The sequence below is a fragment of the Neopelma chrysocephalum genome, unplaced genomic scaffold, assembly GCF_003984885.1.
Source record: "Neopelma chrysocephalum unplaced genomic scaffold, ASM398488v2 Primary Assembly neopelma1_92, whole genome shotgun sequence".
NCBI classification, from domain to species: Eukaryota; Metazoa; Chordata; class Aves; order Passeriformes; family Pipridae; genus Neopelma; species Neopelma chrysocephalum.
In genome coordinates, this window is record NW_020897754.1 from 1,891,297 (window position 1) to 1,910,218 (window position 18,922).

Here is an 18,922-nt window from a genome sequence, read left to right on the forward strand (position 1 = left end):
CCCTTCCCTTCCCTTCCCTTCCCTTCCCTTCCCTTCCCTTCCCTTCCTTTTCCCAGTCTTTAAGCTTTTTATATGTCCAGGGTTGGGTGACTGTCATCGAGTAGAAGGCTTACCAGTGCTATCACGTACTTTTTTTTCCCTTTCCCCTCTTTTTTTCCCTTACCTCAAGTGGAATATGTTGTCTTCCCATTTCTTTCATGTATATAGGGTGAACTTCTGTTCGGCTCCTTTCTCAGCTGCTGTGAGCTCCTGAGAACTTCCTAAGGCCAAAGGGAGATCCCAGGTCCCTAAGGACCTTTGTAACCACAGCTCAGTCATGTGTAAAGTGGGCATAATCCCTGAACTATCAAAGAAAGGCTGTGTTTTGCAGGTAGTTCAAACCCCTTATGAAGAGCTGTGGAATCATAAATTATTTATCTTACTGGAGAATATTTCTAGAGGTCACCAGTTTCTGATAGTTTCCTTCAAACCAGAAGTAGGTTCACTTAGAACAGTTTGCCCCCCATAAAATCTCTGACCTTGCCTATTCAAACTTCTTTGCGAATGCATCATTTAATGCAGGAAGCTCCTTGGGGAGGGTTCTTCACATCTGCTGTCATAATTTCTTATTTCCTAAATGCAGCAATTTGTACTTGAGTATTCTTACCAGGATTGTGCCTCCCTTCCCTCCCCCTGCTCTGGCACATTCCTTTGTGGTGCTTCTTGTGTTTGAAATCCCAAATCTTCCCCGTTGTTGTTATTCCAGGGTTTCCTTACCCCTCAATTCTAGGGAAGGGCATGAAGGAATCTGCTCCTTTATTCTCAGGCTGTTTTCCTGCGGCTTGTTAGTGACAGCAAGTTGTCATCATTTTACAGCCATTCAGCCAGTAACAAAACCAAGCGGAATCTCTCATTTCAGCTCCCCGGGAACAAGATTTCCCCAAACAAAAACACGCCACCACTTCTTGGAGCACTCAACCTCTGTAGTAGCTAAGCAGAGGACCGAAGCCCAGATTTATAAAGATGTTTAGGTGCTTGACTGCCACTAAAACCGAATTGGACCTAAGTACCTGTAAATAGCTTTAAAACTTGGAGTGACTATGAAGGCCTCCCTCATCCATCACTCTTGGCAGTGGTCCCCTCAGAATGGAAGTGAGGCACATCAGCAAGGTCACAGAAAATACTTCCAGTCCTGCTTTGCAGAAACTGCACAGATTAAGTGAATTGCTGCATTCTTGCGTGGCTTTTGATGAAATACATCTTCTGAAGCAGATTGCTTGTATTCCCTAGAAGAAAAGAGCCCTTGCTTGCATGAAAGCAAATATTTAAGTCAGACAACTTTTAAAAAGGATGTAAAATTATACTATAAAAATACCCACCTTTATAGCTTATAATCCATTTTTTATTAAAGCTGGGAAATAAAAGTAAAATTCACATTCAAATTACTTTCTGCTGTTTCTAGGGGATACTCTTTGCATTCCAGTTGGTTTCACTTGGCTCTTTCTCTACCCATTTTCAATGCTGCTGTTCTAGACTTGCATAACCTTCAGGGAAAAATTTATTCCCAAACATAAAACCTGTATGGATTTTACATTTTTAATATTTAGTAACATTTAACTGTGTGTTAGCCTTGGAATCACTTTGTTTTCCAGTGCATCCAGAACGCTGGGCTAGTGCTGACTGAAAAGTGTTTGAAGGGGGGAGGCTTTCATATTTATGCCAGGAGTTCCCTCAGTGACACTATAAAACCAGGAGCAAGTGCAGAGAAGGCTGTTTGCTCTGGTTTTTTGGTGTAAAGAACAACCACTTGCAACGATTCCCTGCAATAAACGTCGCCGACTTTGGGGAGATTTGGTTCACAGAATCACAAAATCACAGAATATTCTGAGTTGTAAGGGATTCAAAGTCCAGCTCTTCAGTGAATGCCCCCCCCAGGGATTGAACCCACACCTTGGCAACATCAGCACTGAGCTAATCTCGGGGTTAAACTGGTTCTTGTTTAATTAACTTGCACTTTTGTTGTGCACAGTCACTTTCAGGTTCTGTGGGGGTTTTTTTTGAGGGAGGATGGGGAACAAACATTCAGCAGTGCAGTAAATAAGGAAGTCAATGGTCGTGTTGGAGAAACACTTGATGCGCCTTTCTGAATGACTGTCTCGTCTTTTAGGTTTGTATTAAATGTCTGAAGTATTTGAGCAAGTTCTTTAGCAAGTTTACTTTCAGTGCATGCTCCCCAACTAAAGCATGTTCCTCCAGTTGATGGGTTGGAAAGGTCTGTGATGAGTCCTTGGAGAAGTCTTTGTCCTTCCGTGTCTCCCCTTCACCTTCGTCATGTTAAACAAAGTGAATTCCAGGCAGCCCAACAGTTACGCTCCATCTCTCCCATCTGCTTTCAGGTGTCTCCGAGGGGGTGTGCTGTTGAGGTGAGATGTCCTGGTGCTCTCCCATGGATGTAGGGAGATAGCAGCCATGATCCCCTGAGGAGGCCGAGCCCCGCGCCGCAAGCATGGCCTTCGCCCAGTCGCATATCATGGCAGCCCGGAGGCACCAGCACAGCAGGCTCATCATCGAGGTGGACGAGTACAGCTCCAACCCCACGCAGGCTTTCACCTTCTACAACATCAACCAGGGGCGTTTCCAGCCCCCACATGTGCAGATGTGAGTATTACAGTTCTGTCACTGCTCCAGCCCAGCCTCCCGGGGCGTTATTGCCGTGGTTGATGGACCAGTCGGGAGGAATTGGAGGAACTGCTGCCTTTCTAATAATAATTACTGTAACGATACAAAACCAGCCCATTTGAGAGGTACTTTGTTAAAGGAGGGGAGAAAGATTGCTCCACTGGTGTAATACATAATGCTTGGGTATTAAAAAGAGAAATGAACGGCAAGCAGTGGCAATAAAACACGAGATGCTACAAGGGTGATACTTTCTGCAATCTTAATAATGTTTGTTTGCTTTGTGCAGTTGGATGTTGATGCACAGAGCTGTTGGAAATACCCCAGCCCCTGTCTGTCCAACATACACTGTTTGGTTAGTTATATTACAGCTACATACAAGGGAAAAATCATCTCAATAAATAAAATAGTGTGGGCACCCATCCGACAACTTACTCTCGTTCCGATGTGCCGAAAATGCCAAGTGCTTAAAGAGTGATTAAAATACTGTGTTTGTTTCTGACTTCTTATATAATGAGAACATCAGTAAAATTAACTGCTCTAGATGATTTACTTGTAACGTAAAGTGGAGAATTATAATTACAAAATGAAACCTGCCATAAAGTTTAGAGCCAGAAGGAAGAACAAAACAGTAAAAACTATTACAAATAAATTAAGTATAAAATTCTACTGTAAAATATTTTTATAGGGAATAAAAATGTCTGCACCATTTTATTGTGTTTATTAAAGAGAGAAGCAGCCCTATCTTTAGATCAGAAGGCTGTTTTTTCATTTTTTAAAGGGAACTCCTTTCCTTTAGGAAGACTGAACAAATAATCCTCTTGTTCACATTTTTGGTGTTTAATATGATTTAATAATTTACAAAATAGGTTATGATTTCTGCAGCTAAAAAACTAAGCACTGAATGCTATGTGTCACTTTAGTGAATGTTTATGAACATTATTTGGCATAAATTAGGTTATATAAAAAGAATCTGAAGACTAAGGTATGTATCAGGATGGTGAGCAAACACTCAGTTTTTGGGGGCAGTGTATTATGGTCTGTGATGGGGTTTTTTAGATCCCATTGAAATGCAAACAGTAAAGTGAGTTGAATGTAAGCACTGGTTAGTTATATTACAGCTACATACAAACATCTTTAGTTTATAGAGCTGGCAAATGGTAGCAAAAGTACAAACAAACAAATGGGGGTCCAGAAATACTTTTACAAATGAAAATGCCAGATGCAGGTTGATTTGATGAGGTTTAGCTGTTTTCTGTGAATAGTCAGACAGCTCCTGGGCACTCAGAAATTTGTTTCCTGGTCTTAAAAGCTGCATGTTTTTTACTGGGCTGAAAGCAAGTTATTTATTTGTATCTGCTTTGTACTCAACAAATGCTGTTTAAACTTCTAACCACTAAGAAATTATGGTACTGGAGGGCTTGGACAATCAACTACATGATAGAAATTCAGCACCTGAGCAAGTAGTTGAAAATAATCTGTCCTTAGAAAATGGTTCCTCAGAAGAGTTTAGCAATCTCTCATGAATGATTAATACTATTGGAGAAGCTTGTGCAAATAGGAAAACAGACCAAGTCAATTGGAACATGTACCACAATCTGACCTACTCTTCCTCCTCATACAGAAATTGTAAATAATGTTTCTCGAATACCAGCAGGATTGCTTTTGCCTCCTACCAATGAATAGAATAGTAACAAAGAAGGGAGAAGGAGACATAAAAAGGGTAACAAAAGCACCTTTTATTCGCCTGATTGTCGTGAGTGAGAGCCCTGTTTCCGTGCACTCAGGTTTTGTCCTTAACTTCAGGGAGGTGAAGGCTTTGTGCATAGTTCAAAACACCTACACTGGTGATGTTGTAGGCAACCATAAAGAGATTTCACACAGATCTGTTAACACCTGAGCCCACAGTAAACTGTTTTAACCACGGGGGTGCTCCTTTCCTTCTGAATTCAGTCTTGCAGATCTTCCTTGGTCCTCTGTGATGTTTGACATTTCTCCTTTCACATTTTAGCTCCTTCAGGACTTTTCTAGACCTGTCACAGTCTGGCATCCTTGTGCTTGTGAGATGGCTGGGTTGCCACTGACGAGAAGGGTGGAAAATTCTGCCAGTGTTTTCAAGCCCATCAGCCATTTCTGGAAAGTCCTTGTCTTGCCCCTTTTTGAAACCACTGAAATCCAGTGTACAAACCAACCTCTGGTTTTTTTTTTTTCTCTGAGGTTTTTCAGCTCAGCTTTTCAATTTCTCTCACAAGTTTTTGTGGTGATTTAAAGAAAAACAAAAGCATTTGCACAAAAAATAATCAGCAGATCTGTATTCCTCTGCTCACGCTGCAAGCTGTGCATTGGGTGTTGGTGTGACAGCTGCTGTGGGAACATGTTACACGAGAATATGGGGATTGAGCCTTCAGAAATTATTTCCAGTAATACAACTTAGATGTGTTTGTGAAACTTGACATATGTTTTTACCTATATACGGTCTCAGTGTGTGCATATCACTTCAAGATGAAAAACCTGCATCTCATTTATTTGCCTTTTTTTTTTTCTTTTTTGCATTGATGTCATTTTCCCATGAAAATTCTCTGGCCTATTGCACAGAATTTAAAAGTTGCACATAACCTCTGCAACTGGGAAAATGCTGTCTACATCTTCCCCTTGCCCATCCAAACTATAGGAAAAAAAGCACGTGCTTTATGTGCTGCATGGGGTTTCCATGGGATGTCTGTTGTTTTTAACATTCAGCTTCATATGTGAAGTGCCTGATACTCCCTAACAACCAACTTACTGCTGTGCTGAGCTCTGAAAGGATTCTGAAGGAGAAGCAGTACCTGCTTTAAAGGCTACTCTGCCATGAAAGGTCAAAAAGTAATATTTTAGACCAGTCCACGTGTTAGACCGGACCAACCCTTATATTGTGCCAGGGTAATATGCATGATTTAGAGCTGGCTTACTAATACAACCTGTGACTCACTTTGGGAGGTGTTGGGCAGGGAGAACAATAATTTGTGTTTGCTGAGATGGTGTTTAATCCTTTCAGCTTGAACAGCTGCAAAGATAGGCAGGGTCAGCTCCTCATCCTTTGACTCTTGGGGATGGTCCTGTGCAGGGGGACTTGATGATCCTTGTGGGTCCTTGCCAGCTCAGCATATTCTGTGATTCTGTGGGTTTTACCCAGTTCATTTGGTGGCAGAATTGTGTGAAGTGACTGTATTACCCTTCACACAGCTCACACCTTATGGCAAAGCCTCCCCAGTCTAAACCCCACCATTCACCACCCATATTCCTTTGCACCCCTGTTACCTCCCCCCCTCCACCCACTGTGGCAGCTCTGTTCTTCTGTTCTTCTCCAAAACAGAGGCATTTTTAACATCAGACTCTTTTTCTTCACCTGCCCTTTGTGGTCTTCTTGCAGCACACACACTCCCCCAACCCTACAAGAAGTGTTTTCAGGGTCCAAACATTCCAAACACTCTTTGTCAGCCAACTTTTGCAGTTCCCAGTAGGTCCTTGCTTACATATCTGGGTATTCATTAGGTAGGATTTGGTCCCAGCTGGTTTTGCTCCTCACCTCACGTTTCATTACTTTTCTGCTCAAAATCTGGAACTTCAGAAAGACAACTACAAGGTGCTCGCACTAAAAGGCTGTTTCTCCAGGATTGCTGTAAAAAAACCACAGCATTCCTTCTTCCTGTAAAGGTAGGGGTGCAAAATAGTTTGTTCATGCTCTAGTTTTGTAACTACAGTGTAGAAAATGCTAAGAGCTTTTTTTTTTTGTATTTAACAAGATTTGAATGTTTTAGATTTATTCCTCACTCTCTCACCAATGCCGTGTGGTTGTCAAAAACGCCTCTAAATTTCACAGAATTCTTTGACATAGGGAAAAGATGGAGTGATTAAAGATTATTATCTTATGACTTTTAAGAAATAAAATACTTTTAAAAAATTTACTGAGGAACAGATGTAGTACTATTAATAGCAAAAATATCTTAATTTTTTTTTCCTGAGTTTGTTTATGTAAAAGTAAGCTCCTGAATTGAAGCACAACCAGAAGGGGATAGAAATGTGTGTTATATACTGCAACAGTGAACGAAACTAACTTTATTTGTCCTTTCCAAATAAATGTTGCAAAAGTAAAATAGTTCACAACAACTCTGTATATCTCTCTGGTTTCTAGTGGCACAAATATAACTCTTGCACCTCTGGCTTTTGGATTTTTTTCCACCAGAGTTCCCTAACTGAGATAGCAGATACAGTATAGCTGTATATGGATACATTTGCTGCTATGTATTCCAACAAAATATGGATTGAGGTTAAAAAGATTGATTTGAAAGTAAGGTGTTCTCTGCTTTCCTCTCCTAAATCATGAGTAAGTCTCATCAAACTGGGTCAGATCTTTTCACTCCCTCAGTTTTGAATCTTGATTTTGGGCTCTGAACAGTGCAGCCTCACCCCTCACAGCATTTGATTTCATTTAATATAATTAAGCCCAGAAAGTCACCACATTTGTCCTGACAATAGTGAGGCTTTAATGTACATTTACAGCTGTTGGGAGAGTTCTTATGTTCTTTTGCATTAACACACTCAAACATATCTCCAAAATGTGTAAATTAAATTTGCTGGAACTATGTAACTTGCAGGGGAAAAAAAAAAGTTCTAATTAGAAAAAACACATTTAAATGTATTTATGTATCTAAAATAAATCTCTTCCCTGTGTACCGTGTAATCATATTTAAACAATGAAATGGGATAGTGCTATTCCTTTGAAACTGGCAATGCCTTTGATTTATTTGTAAGTATTTGTGTCAGAGTTACTGCCATAGTCCGATCTCTTCTCCTTAATCTCTTGAAGTTAACGTATCTACCAAAAAACACCGAAAATGCTGTGCTGTGAACATCAAGAATTTTTACTCCTCCCGTTAGTGTTAGGTTTAATAAATCCTTCCATCAGGCAGATTCAGAGGTCTGTGTAATCTTTTGTAAAGGTATAAAAAATAGTGTTGGAATTGCGAAGCAGACACTACAAAGTACGTAAATACTTTCTAACCTTGTTATGATGCATTTCCTGCAGGGTTGATCCGGTGCCCCACGACGCTCCCAAACCTCCAGGATATACACGATTTGTCTGTATTTCTGATACTCACTCAAGAACTGATCCCATCCAAATGCCATATGGAGATGTGTTAATACATGCTGGTGATTTTACTGAGCTGGGACTTCCTAGTGAAGTAAAAAAATTCAACGAGTGGCTAGGTAGGTACTGCATTCTGTGTGCATTTGAAAGCACATTTGTTTACTGATTGTATCTGCCCCTTCTGCCTCCCAGTAAAAACCACCGTGCACTCAGAAATCATGAATATTGATTTGACTTTTAAATTGGAATGGCAACGAGCAGGAATCGTTGTTTTTCACAAATATTTTTGCATTTTTCCAACGGAGCAAATAGGATTTGTGAGACTATTCATCTGTTCTGCCTTCACACTCCCAAGTGTACATTAAGCAACTTCTGGGTGTTAGCAACAATTTAAGTCAGTAGGCCTTTAATGATTTACATAAAACCTCTTCCATACATTGTTATGGCTTTCCTTCTCCCCTCCCACCAAAAAAAAAAAAAGTTGTTGTGACTGAAAACATTTGTCTGTTTAACCCTGGAGGCTCATAGTTGTGCTGTTTTTTTTTTAATCTGAGGCTCAGCTGCACCACAGTGATGAATTCCAAACAAAGCAAACCGTGTGCCCGTGGTTGCTGCCTTGGATGTAGCAGACCAGATGTAGATGCCTTCTGTAGGCAAGCCTTGGCATTGGGAGCTGAAATTCTGTTCCATCGGGCAAGAGAGTGGTGATTTACATGTGCTTCTACAATGTTTTGTATATGCTTTAAAAAAAAAAAGACACTGAAAATTGGAAAGCGGGCACTGTATCCAGATAAAAACCCTGCTCAGTGCTGTTCCTGCAGCACTGCGGGTACCTTAATTTAGAATAAAAGTGGCTTCTGATACTTCATTAACAAAAAAAAAAAGGGTGAGAGGGAATGAAGGAGTTGGAGAGAGAAAGGACACAGTTTAAGGGGAACAGATTTCAAGTTTTCTGTTGATGTATTTGCATTTTTTCCCTGTCTCTTTCTTTTTTTTTTTTTTTTTTTTGGTACATATTACAGCATTACGCCCTGGGAAAGCACAAAGCAGACAGATGCATGTAGGCTGAAATGGAATATATAAAAAAAAAAAAAGTCAGGACTTCACAATTTAAACAAATATTTACTAGCAAATAATTATCAGCAAGGCTGATAAATATTTATTTGAGCTCAACAACCCAATAATATGTCCCACATGGAATAATTGCATTATTCTGAGAATATTAAGGTAGGAATAGTGTGTGGAAGTAATATATTGATATAGTGCCATCACCTCTTGTCTCTGCACCCAAAAGGAGGAGGGTGGTTATAAAACAGAAAGCAAGTTTTGACCCTGTTGTGTAGGTCTCTACCATATCTTATAATAATGTCCTGAAAATAGCATGTACAAGTTATACAAACCATATGGTTATCCTTCTAAATAATACCCATTTTATTTATCTGCTGGTGTGGGAAGAGAAGTGCTTGGGGATATTGCTGACAAGGATGGGGGCTACACAGAGTTTCTGTGCATGGTCTCTTCATCATTTTCATTCCCAAAAAAAGGGCTTAATTTTCCGACTTCTCAGGCATGTTTCCAATTTCCTGGTAGTGTGCAGATTGGGAAGAGGTGATCTTGGTGGTTTGAGTTAAATTTTTGCAAGAGCATCTTTGAGATATAGAAATGTAGCAAGTTAAAGATTTTTTTACCTTCTTGGCAATTAAAAAAAAAAAAAAAGAAAAAAGGGAAGATCTAATTTAATTTTTAATAAATTTTTGTTCATTTTAAATGAACAATTTATCAACTCTTGAATATCTTGAGTGTTTACAAAATGTATAGTAAACAGCAAAATGGTTAAAAGTGTTCCTTTTAAAAAGGAATTTTAGAAGTTTTTACTGGTTGTCCATTTTGTTGTGAAAGGGACTGGTCCCTAACAGTTTAGGTTTTTCTAGACGGCTACTTCCAATACCTTCCACTATTTTGCAACTCCCTCAGCCTATCCAGCCTTCTCCTTCCTCCTTGTCTTAATATTTTACTAGTTTCTAGAGAAAATAAGAGACAGATCTGGCATTGACTTTGACCTCCGCTGTTGTTCTTGCTGCTGCTGCTGCCAAATTTCCCTGCCCATTCTTTCATGTCCATGGCACAGCACTCCCTTTCCACTTATTTTGTTCTCTGTGTTCTGCTGTCATTAGATTACAACTTGGGATAAACACCAAGATATTTGTATGGTCCAGCTTCCCTTCACCTCATCTTCCTCTCGAGCACGAGATACATTCCCCGCTCCTACTTTTGCTCCATGTTTTTATGTGTAGCATTGATTCTTACCTCTTAATTTTCTCTTTTGTCATGCCCTATTAGGTCTGTGCCACTCTATCTCTGTTTCATCTTTTCAGATCAACTTGCCCTTCAGCAAGTTCAGATTTTATCTTTCTGCTTTACATAAAGTTTCCTGTGACTGTCTGATGGAAAAATTATCTTACATTAACATCATTAACTTCCATGGACCTTATGGTTACACCAAGCACATGCTCAAGTGTTGTGCTAATAGAGGCACGTTGGCTTGCTGAGTCATCCCCTGAAATATGTTCTCTCTTTTTTTCTGGCTGTATGTGGGCACACAGGAAGGCCTGGACTATCTCAGATGACACAGCTCATGGTCCTGGTATTGTCTTTGCCTGGTGCTTTGTCTGCCCTTCACTCACCCAGTTTCATATTTTTTTCTCTTCTGACCCGTAAATCCCTCTGCTTGATTTCGTTTCCATTCGTTCTTTTTGGTAATTAGTTGTTTCCTCTCATGTTTTCTTTCTGCTAAACCTCCTCTCCCCTTCTCAGGGAGGGACTTGGGGTTTTACCAGGGCCAGGTTTAACTGTGTGGAAGAGATGAAATGCTGGTGATAACTGGATATGCTTATTTTCTCAGCTTTCTCTGGTAGGCATTCCAAGGGCTCCTGCAGCCACAGCCTTACGTTGTATTAAATACATAGATTTTTTTTCTCTTAGTTCTTAAATTGCCTTTTGGATCTGTGCAGATTTTGAGTGCAGACACAGAGTTCCACAATGTGACAGGGATGGTGTGGTGGACTGTGCTTATTTTGAACCTGTAACCTGCTCATTTCATTTGGTATTTCCTAATACTGGAAGAGGGAAGTGATTTTCATCTTCATTCTGCTTAAGAATTTATAGTCTCATATCTGCCCTTAAGATATTTTTAAGGCCGAAGACTGTTCAGAAGTCCTTAAATGCCTTTGATCACCTGTGTCACTCTTTGTACCTCTTTGTATCCTTTTAAAAATGATGAGACCAGACCTGCACACAATCTGAGAACACCACAGATTTATTACCTGGCAAATGAGATTTCCTAGTTCTTTTTTCCTTTCTGGTGTTGTGGATTATTCTGTTTTCATTTCTAACTGTGACTGAATAATGAGAGGGCATTGTCATAAAATTTCCTAATATAATTCTATCAACTCTTTCCTGTATGGTAATACCTTGCTCAGAGCCGATCACTGTATCTACAGTTGGTCTGTTTTTTCCAGCACTTGAATTACTCTGCATAAATTTATGTTCAGTCTCATCTGTCCTCTTATTGCCCAGTCATGCAATATCATGAAGTGAGATTTCTATTTTGCTAAACTTTTTCAGGGTAACTTAGGAAATTAAGGGAAGAGGGGCCAAATAGTCAGTTTACAAAGCCTATGAATGTTGTCAACCTGGTCATTTCCCTCTCTCCTTTTTTTCTTAATCGACCTTTCTCCTCTTTTCATATTTCATATTTTCCTTTTTTTTCTTTTTTTTTTTTTTTTTAATCTAGTTTGTTCTCTTACTGTATTTTTGAATTTGAAAATCCAGTTTTGGAGAATCAGGAAAAAATGAAGTACAAAATCTTTATTATGGTAGGACTGAACAGAAGGCCACGAAGCCAGGGAGACTTTCTAATGACATTATAAGGATGACTTTGAACATATGCTGATTTTCCAGGATGTCCAGGAGATTTTAACAGATAAGACTTGAAACAGCCAAAGAAGATTTGGGGGAATTGTTTCTAAATGCATTGACCTGTTAAAACTGGTCCAGAGGAGGGTCAAGAAAATGATCAGAGGGCTGGAGCATCTCTCCTAGATGACATCATAAGATATATCAGGCTCACTATGCACAGCAGCTTCTCCTTCTCCTCAGCTTTTTCATGATTTCAGTTTTTGTTATTTATTCCCTACCTGCATATAAATCAAATGTGTTGTAGGACAAACACAAAAACACGTGTCCTGCCTTAGTGCACTCATCAAATAACAACTCCAAAACTATCTCTGCTTTTTAATCTCCAGTGTTGTTGGCACTGGAAATTGCCTGCTTGGCTGAGTTGCTTGTGTAATTCCCTTTGCTCCAGCCTGGAATATCATTTCCAAATTGTGCATGCTGCAGGACCCACTTTCACTTGGAGCATGTGGGTTACTTTCCTGAAAATTTAACTAAATAGCTAATCTGTGGTATAAGTTGCAACACATAATTCCATACTTTCTCTGAGAAGTCTTTTCTGTGCATGGATTGGAAAGATTACTTAAACTAACACATTTTATAATATGTATTGTTTCAGTGTGTTTGCTTGAGATTTTCCAGTGTCAAAGACAGACTTCCTGTTTGAAATTCAAGTTCAAGCTAAATTGGAATTAAAAAAAAAAAAACAAAACAGAAGGTGGCTTTGAGTTATGCTGGAAAACAATAATTAGCTCTTCAGAGTATTTTCCTGAGAATGTTGTTCTTATGTGCTTATTGTACACACACACACAGACACAAAAAAAAAAGGATTACGTTATTTGACATGCCCTTTAGGAACTGACCTGGGCAGATTCAGCTCAAAGGATAATATTTTTATTTCAGACTAAAAAATATTTTAGAGTGAAGAGAGGAACTAGCACTACTAAAATTACCTGTTTCTAGTATTAGATTGTATTAGATCTAATCCTCTAGCATTAAATTCTGAGGACAAAATCAGCTAATTTTGGTCAATAAACATCATCCCTACTTTTAAGTTCTTGATAAAAGATCTTCAGAAAAGCCTGTGGTCAGTTGGCTTAGCTTTACTTCTGCTTTATTGCTCAGCTTTGCAAAATGATGGTAGTTATTTTTCTTCCTATCTTAACAGGTATTTTATATTTTTAGATTCAATAATAGTCACATTTAAAACAGATTAAAATCACGTTGAAGATGAAAAAAAATCATCTTCAGAGCAGCAAAAGGAATTAGAATTTACAAATTGTAGTCATGCCATTTTGACCATCAGTAATTACACTATTTTTATGTTAATGTAGAAACCCCTTGAAAGAAGTATTTAAGCACTAATTATCTATTTACAAAAGAATGGCTTTGGAAATGCAGTGAAAAACATTGAGCTGTATAGGGATTTAGAACAGATGTCATTTTTAAAAGACTGGGCATACCAAAAAAAAAGAAAAAGTTGGGTTTTATTGGATTTCTTAAATGTAAGATGGCTTGGATCCATTTGTCCACCTAAGGCTCAGACAGTACAGCAGGGCACAGAAAAGTGCTCTGTGACACACTCTTGCAGTATTTCTCCAGTTTTGGGGAGTTACTCTGTCCTGAAAACTTCAGAATATTAAATTGGCTGCTGTGAGTTACATCCCTGTATTGGGAAGATGATCCAGACCAACTATTTTCCACATCCTGGTGGTGAGAAGCTGTAGAAGTGGTAGGTGCTAAAGCATTTGTCCTTCATTTCCTCCTTCCAAACACAGGTTTGCTTTTGGGGGATTTCTTGCCCTTTGTACCAATACATTCTTTCTATGAATGGAGTGGAAAGTAGCCAAACTTCAGGATTCTGAGTCTCTGGTTTCATAAACACTGAGCTGTCTGACCCCTCCAGTGAGTAAAACCCCCAGTGTTAGTCCAGACTAGCTTTAGGAAGGAGTGCAGAGAACAACCATGGAACTGAAAGGTCTGGAATGTGATTCTGTGAACTGCCACTGCCTCTGGCAGAGAGGTTTGAAAGAGCCTGAGGAAGACAGCAAACCAAATTCTAGTCAGTCATCTTCAGGTTTGACAGCCTCTTTATTGTTCTTCCCCTTGTAAAATTGTGGAGATGATGCTTGATCCACCTACCACGTGGATTTGTTGGAGGATTAATTATTCTCAGTGCAGCACTTTGAACACCTCTCGTGGAGCACTGTACACAAACATTAAACCTTGTTATTAGTGCTGTGACATGACACACAGCTCTTTGTAGTCTTCCCTTCCACAAGGTGACAACTTGGGAGATGCTGAGAGCACCTTCGTGGCATCTGAAGATCTGCACAGGAATCTGTAGCAGTGTGCACAAGGATCCACGTAGGAAGCGTTAAACATTTTTTTAATTGCTACTTTTTAACTCAGTTCACTGTCTCCTTTGCTTTCCTGGTCCCCAGATACATGTTGTAACCAGAACTAGAATATTTTAAAGGCTATGGTGGAAATTTATCTCCTCAGAAAAATATGTTATTTAAGACTGTAGCTATCCCAGAAAGTAAAAAGTAAAAAAAACCCCAACTTTTGGAAATGGACCCTGTGTCTTGGTGGTTTTCAAGCCATCAAGTGCCACAACCTAAGGGGACACAGCAAAGGAAGGTTCAGTTGCAGCTGGGCGGTTTTGGAGGTGTTTGTTACTGACCGTTGTGGGACAGAAGGTACAGAGCTACACAACCTTTTGTCTTGACTCACTGAAACTTCTCCAGTGACCTAGTTTGCTACTTGCATTGGGTTGGTTCTGCATAATTACAGGATAATTTAATAAGCCAGGTTGAAAGGAAGCCACTTTTCCCCTAGAAGTGGCTTTGACCAATCATTACAGGTGTGTGGGTGTGTATAAAACCCAGTGTATCAACGAGCCTAGGTAGTACGAGTATTATCAGGCATTTTTTAGTTTGATTTGCCTTTATCTGTTTTAAGAAATCCTGTTTTCCAAATGAGAGCAGCACTGTGTGTGTTTGCTGGTTTAGTGTTTGGTGTAATTACTGGCTTCTCCAGAATGGCTGGAGGTAGCAGGTTACAGATGACTTGGGAGGGAGTGTTCATTTACAGTATTATTCCAGATTACACACCATACAAAAAGTATGTTAATGTGAATTTCCCAGACATCAGCCCCAGTGTTTAAACACAGAACTGTCAAAAAGATGCTAAAAAGCAATCTGAGACAGTTAATGCAGTCTTTCCACTATATCACTTAGTGCTGCATTCTAAGAGGTTGGAATGAGAGGGAAGAAGCATTAAGTGGGCACTTACATGATTGTCACTGCTTTTAATGAATACTAAAAATTCTGCTCAGTACCAGGAGAGAAGCAAAGCACATCTGCCTGTACAAGTTTGCATTTGTCTTGGCAGAGTTGGAAGCTGATAACAATTGCAAGCTGCAGAGGAGATTGATAAAGATGCTGAACCTCTCAGTACAAGAGGAGTGTAGACACCACGAATTTTGCTCTTGAGTTATTTGCAGCATTGATCTCTCGTTTACTGGCTTGCTGATAGAGCAGGATGAACCTTCAAGCACACAGAATTCTGCTTTGAACAAACCCAGATGCAGAGAAACAGCAAACAAAGGCACGTTGTTGAGCCCTTCGCATTGTGCAGCTTGTAGTTCAAGTTATGGTTCCTCAGTGTTTCAAGTTATTTTGGAAAAAAAATTATGTTCGCCATAAAAAGGACCTGCTGTAGTTTAGGAGTTAAAAATGGCCGCAATCATTTTGTAATTGGTGCATAAACACGCAAAAATTAGATGTTCAGTTGATTTTCTTAATTAGCAATCTATGGTAATGAAAGGAATAAACAAAGATGTTACTAGCTAAACAATATATATATATAGATATATATTCTTATACATGTTATATTACCAGAACTCCTATCAGATTCTTAGACTGAGCAAATGAAGGCTGAGAAACTTTCTGAGGAGGGCTTGTAGTTAAGCTTGTAAGATGATAATACCATCTGGCTATATATAAGCTAATTATGAGCTAAATATCATATCCCAGGCTTTTTGATGGTAAAATAACCTCAAATAATAAGGAATTCTATCGATGCAGGAAATTTAGGGCAGAATTTTTTGTGTGATGAATTGTCTTCTAAAGCATTGTACTTCTACAAGTTGTTTTTTTTTTCCCATAAGAAAAAGGTATCTTTTGCTAAAACTGCTAAATCAAGGGGAAGATGTGTGTCCAGTGTTTTATTGCATACAAAATGGGAAGGAAAGGGGAAAATGAGACAGGAAAGATAAAGTACCATGTAGCAGAGAAGGAAAAGGATGAGGAAAATCCCTGATGCCGTGTTAAAATAGAGGCTGAAAGAATGATGGTGTCTTGGAGTCCCATCCCAAATTGGCAGAAGGCAAAAGTTGGATGTGACCTGAAAAAGGAACCTCTGAAGCCCAGCACTGAATTTGAGCCAGTGTGTTCCTGACAGGATTTTAATTTATAAACATTTCTTTTGATTCCAAATTCCAAATAGGATGAAGTGGCTAGAGGTTGATTATGGAGGAAAATAAGTTTAGTTTCTTTCTAGTTAAACATTATGAGAGGAAAAAAAAACCACAACCAAACCCTTACTCTAGAATAAAAAGTGAAATTTTGCTTAGCAATGAAATTTTTATTCACCCAAAAATATTTTAAACTGACATTTTGCTTCATTTTGTTTCCTTGGTAATGTCAGAATCACTACATGAATTTCCAAATATATCCCATTCCATCCAAGTGGTATTTTAATAATTTTAATATGGAAAAATGTATAGGTAAAACTTTTCCAACCAATTCTAGCTGTAGTTTGTGTCCAGACTACGGCATATTTTAGCAGAATCTTCTCAGGCGCCAAGAACAGGAGGATCCCTGGTCTTTGGGCAAAAACACTTAATCTTGTTTTGGCTGGTCAAAAGAAGAGATCAGGAAAAAAAAATGCAACTTCCCCCCAAATTCATAATTTTTCCTTTTTTTTTTTTTTTTTTTTTTTTTGTTTGAAATCACATCTTTGACTCTCATAGCATATGTTCTTGAATCTGTTTCTTGGCACTCCTGAAGGGCAGATCTGTTCCTTACGTGCTCGCTGCCTTAATTTTTCTGGGGAGTTAGTTTTGTCCTGGATATGTGTGCAGAATTCCTGCGACAGCCATAAATTTTCTGTAATGTCATTGTCTACATAGAGCTCCTGTATTAGCAAGTTTTGCTACCTGCCCACCAGCAAAGCCATATGCTGGCATCAAATGTTAATTGGCTATCAGTTGGGTATTTAGTCCTACTCATCTGCTAAATGAGTGTGAGGAACTTGCACCAAACTTAATGGAATGTGCTCTCCAGTCCTGGGAGAGATTTATTCCATTAGATTTATTCCGTTAGAATCACAACACAAAATGAGGGTTTATTTTATTTTTTTTTACCATTGCAGGCTCTTTAAAATTCTTGTTTGTTTTCCAGTGTAGATTAATAATAATCTAGAACCCCTCAGGATGGAGGGGACCTCTGGAGGGGAATTGAGTCCAGCCTCCTCTTCAAAGCAGGGCCAGTTAGAGAGGAGGCTGCTCAGAACCTTGTCCAGTTCAATTTTGAGTGTCTTCAAGGGTGGACACCTCCCAGCTGCTCTGGGCACTTCTGCTCTTTCACCATCCTCCTTCTTTCCTTATACCATGTTCCCACTTGTGTTTGTCACCATTTTTGCACCTCTGAGAAGAGCTTGGCCTTCTCTTTCTTCTGAGCTTGGGCACTTGCAGACAGAACAGGGTCTGCCCTCCACCTTCTCCAGGCTGAGCAGACTCAGATCTCAGTCTCTCCCCATATCCTACATTCCCCAGCCGTCCTGACACTTCTCTGCTGGACTTGCCTCGGTTTGCAGCAGTTTTTCTTTCACTGAAAGACTCCTACACTCCAGAGGGGGGGTCAAAAAACACAAAAACACACTGCAGAATCTTCTTGGATGAAGCTACTCCATCCTAAGCGCAGGTGTGGGAATAAACTGATCAACCTGGAAGTGTTTGAGTAATCTGTGATCAAGATTGGCCTAAAAAAAATGGAGATGTGGTTGTTCTGAAGGTATGGACTCGTGTACAAACACTGCCATACAGCAGCTATTAGGCCATGTCTTGGGCATGTCTTGGTTGTAACCAAGGACCAAGCCAAGGCTACAAATTGTGCAGTAGTCTGTGCCTCGGGGTGGAAAAGTAGGGATTTGTGTTGGAAGGACATAATGGAATGAGAAAATACAGAGAAATTAATAATGCATAAAAAGGAAAAGTAAGAAGTTGCAGGTCAGAAGCAAGAAGGAGTTGCTGCTTTAAGGTAGTTTTAAGGTAGGTGTTGATCAGATAGTGCTGATGTTTGGTGGATCTTACTCCTGTAAAAGGCACTTGGAACATTCATTTCTCAGGATTGTGCTGACCCACCACGTTAGATTGGGGTGTTGGTCCCCCTGGGGACTGTGCTTTACTGCAAAGCACTCTGGAGTGAACATTGGGGAGTGTGGATGACACAGGAGGCAGGGAAGGTGGGAAATGTGATAACTGAGGGTCTTCATCTGCATCTGCTTTTACACATAACAGTTCATGAGAGCAGTGCCCAGCCAAGAACAAGGTTTCAGAGATTTATACTAAGGCTGACTTTGTGCTGCAAGAACACTTGGAGTGAAAAGAAAGCATGTTCTAAAGTCTTCTAAGGAAAAAGGTTTGAACAAAATATCTTTTTTTTTAAAAATTTTTTTTTAATTAAATAATATTTAAAGGACAAAGAGGAATAGTTGAGGAGACAAAGAGAGGGAAATAGTTTTACCACGGCCTGATGTGGAATGAAAGAAAAAAAACAAAACAGCAAACTGAGCTGCAAACTCATCAAAAAACACAGTTGTTAATTGAAAAGCTGACAGACCTGTAACTACAGCAGCACTTCTGGCCGCCACTATAATAAATGTAACTGTACATTTAGAGTAATTTGCTAATTTGCCTAAGTAACACCCACAGACAGCAACATGACATAAATACATTAGCGGAAGCAACAACTATAACCAGCTCACACAGGTTCTTGGCTGCTAGATGGATGGATCAGATGAGCTGGAAAAGACTTACAAAACAGAACAGAAATGGAATTGTTAGCAATATTGTGGCATGCAGGGTTTCTTTCTTTTCCTGTTTCCCAAGAATTCTTT

At 39.4% G+C, this 18,922-nt stretch overlaps 1 protein-coding gene across 4 annotated transcripts in view; it reads left to right on the top strand.

The window, feature by feature from the left end:
• Nucleotides 1-18,922, top strand: part of MPPED1 (metallophosphoesterase domain containing 1) — a 58,739-nt gene that overhangs the window by 11,019 nt on the left and 28,798 nt on the right. For all 4 annotated transcript variants that reach the window (XM_027693547.1, XM_027693545.1, XM_027693548.1 and 1 more), the window contains exons 2-3: nt 2,376-2,637; nt 7,721-7,902. In XM_027693547.1, coding sequence (XP_027549348.1) covers nt 2,486-2,637; nt 7,721-7,902 — 334 coding nt within the window. In that variant the 5' untranslated portion in view covers nt 2,376-2,485. The remainder of the gene's footprint in view (nt 1-2,375; nt 2,638-7,720; nt 7,903-18,922) is intronic.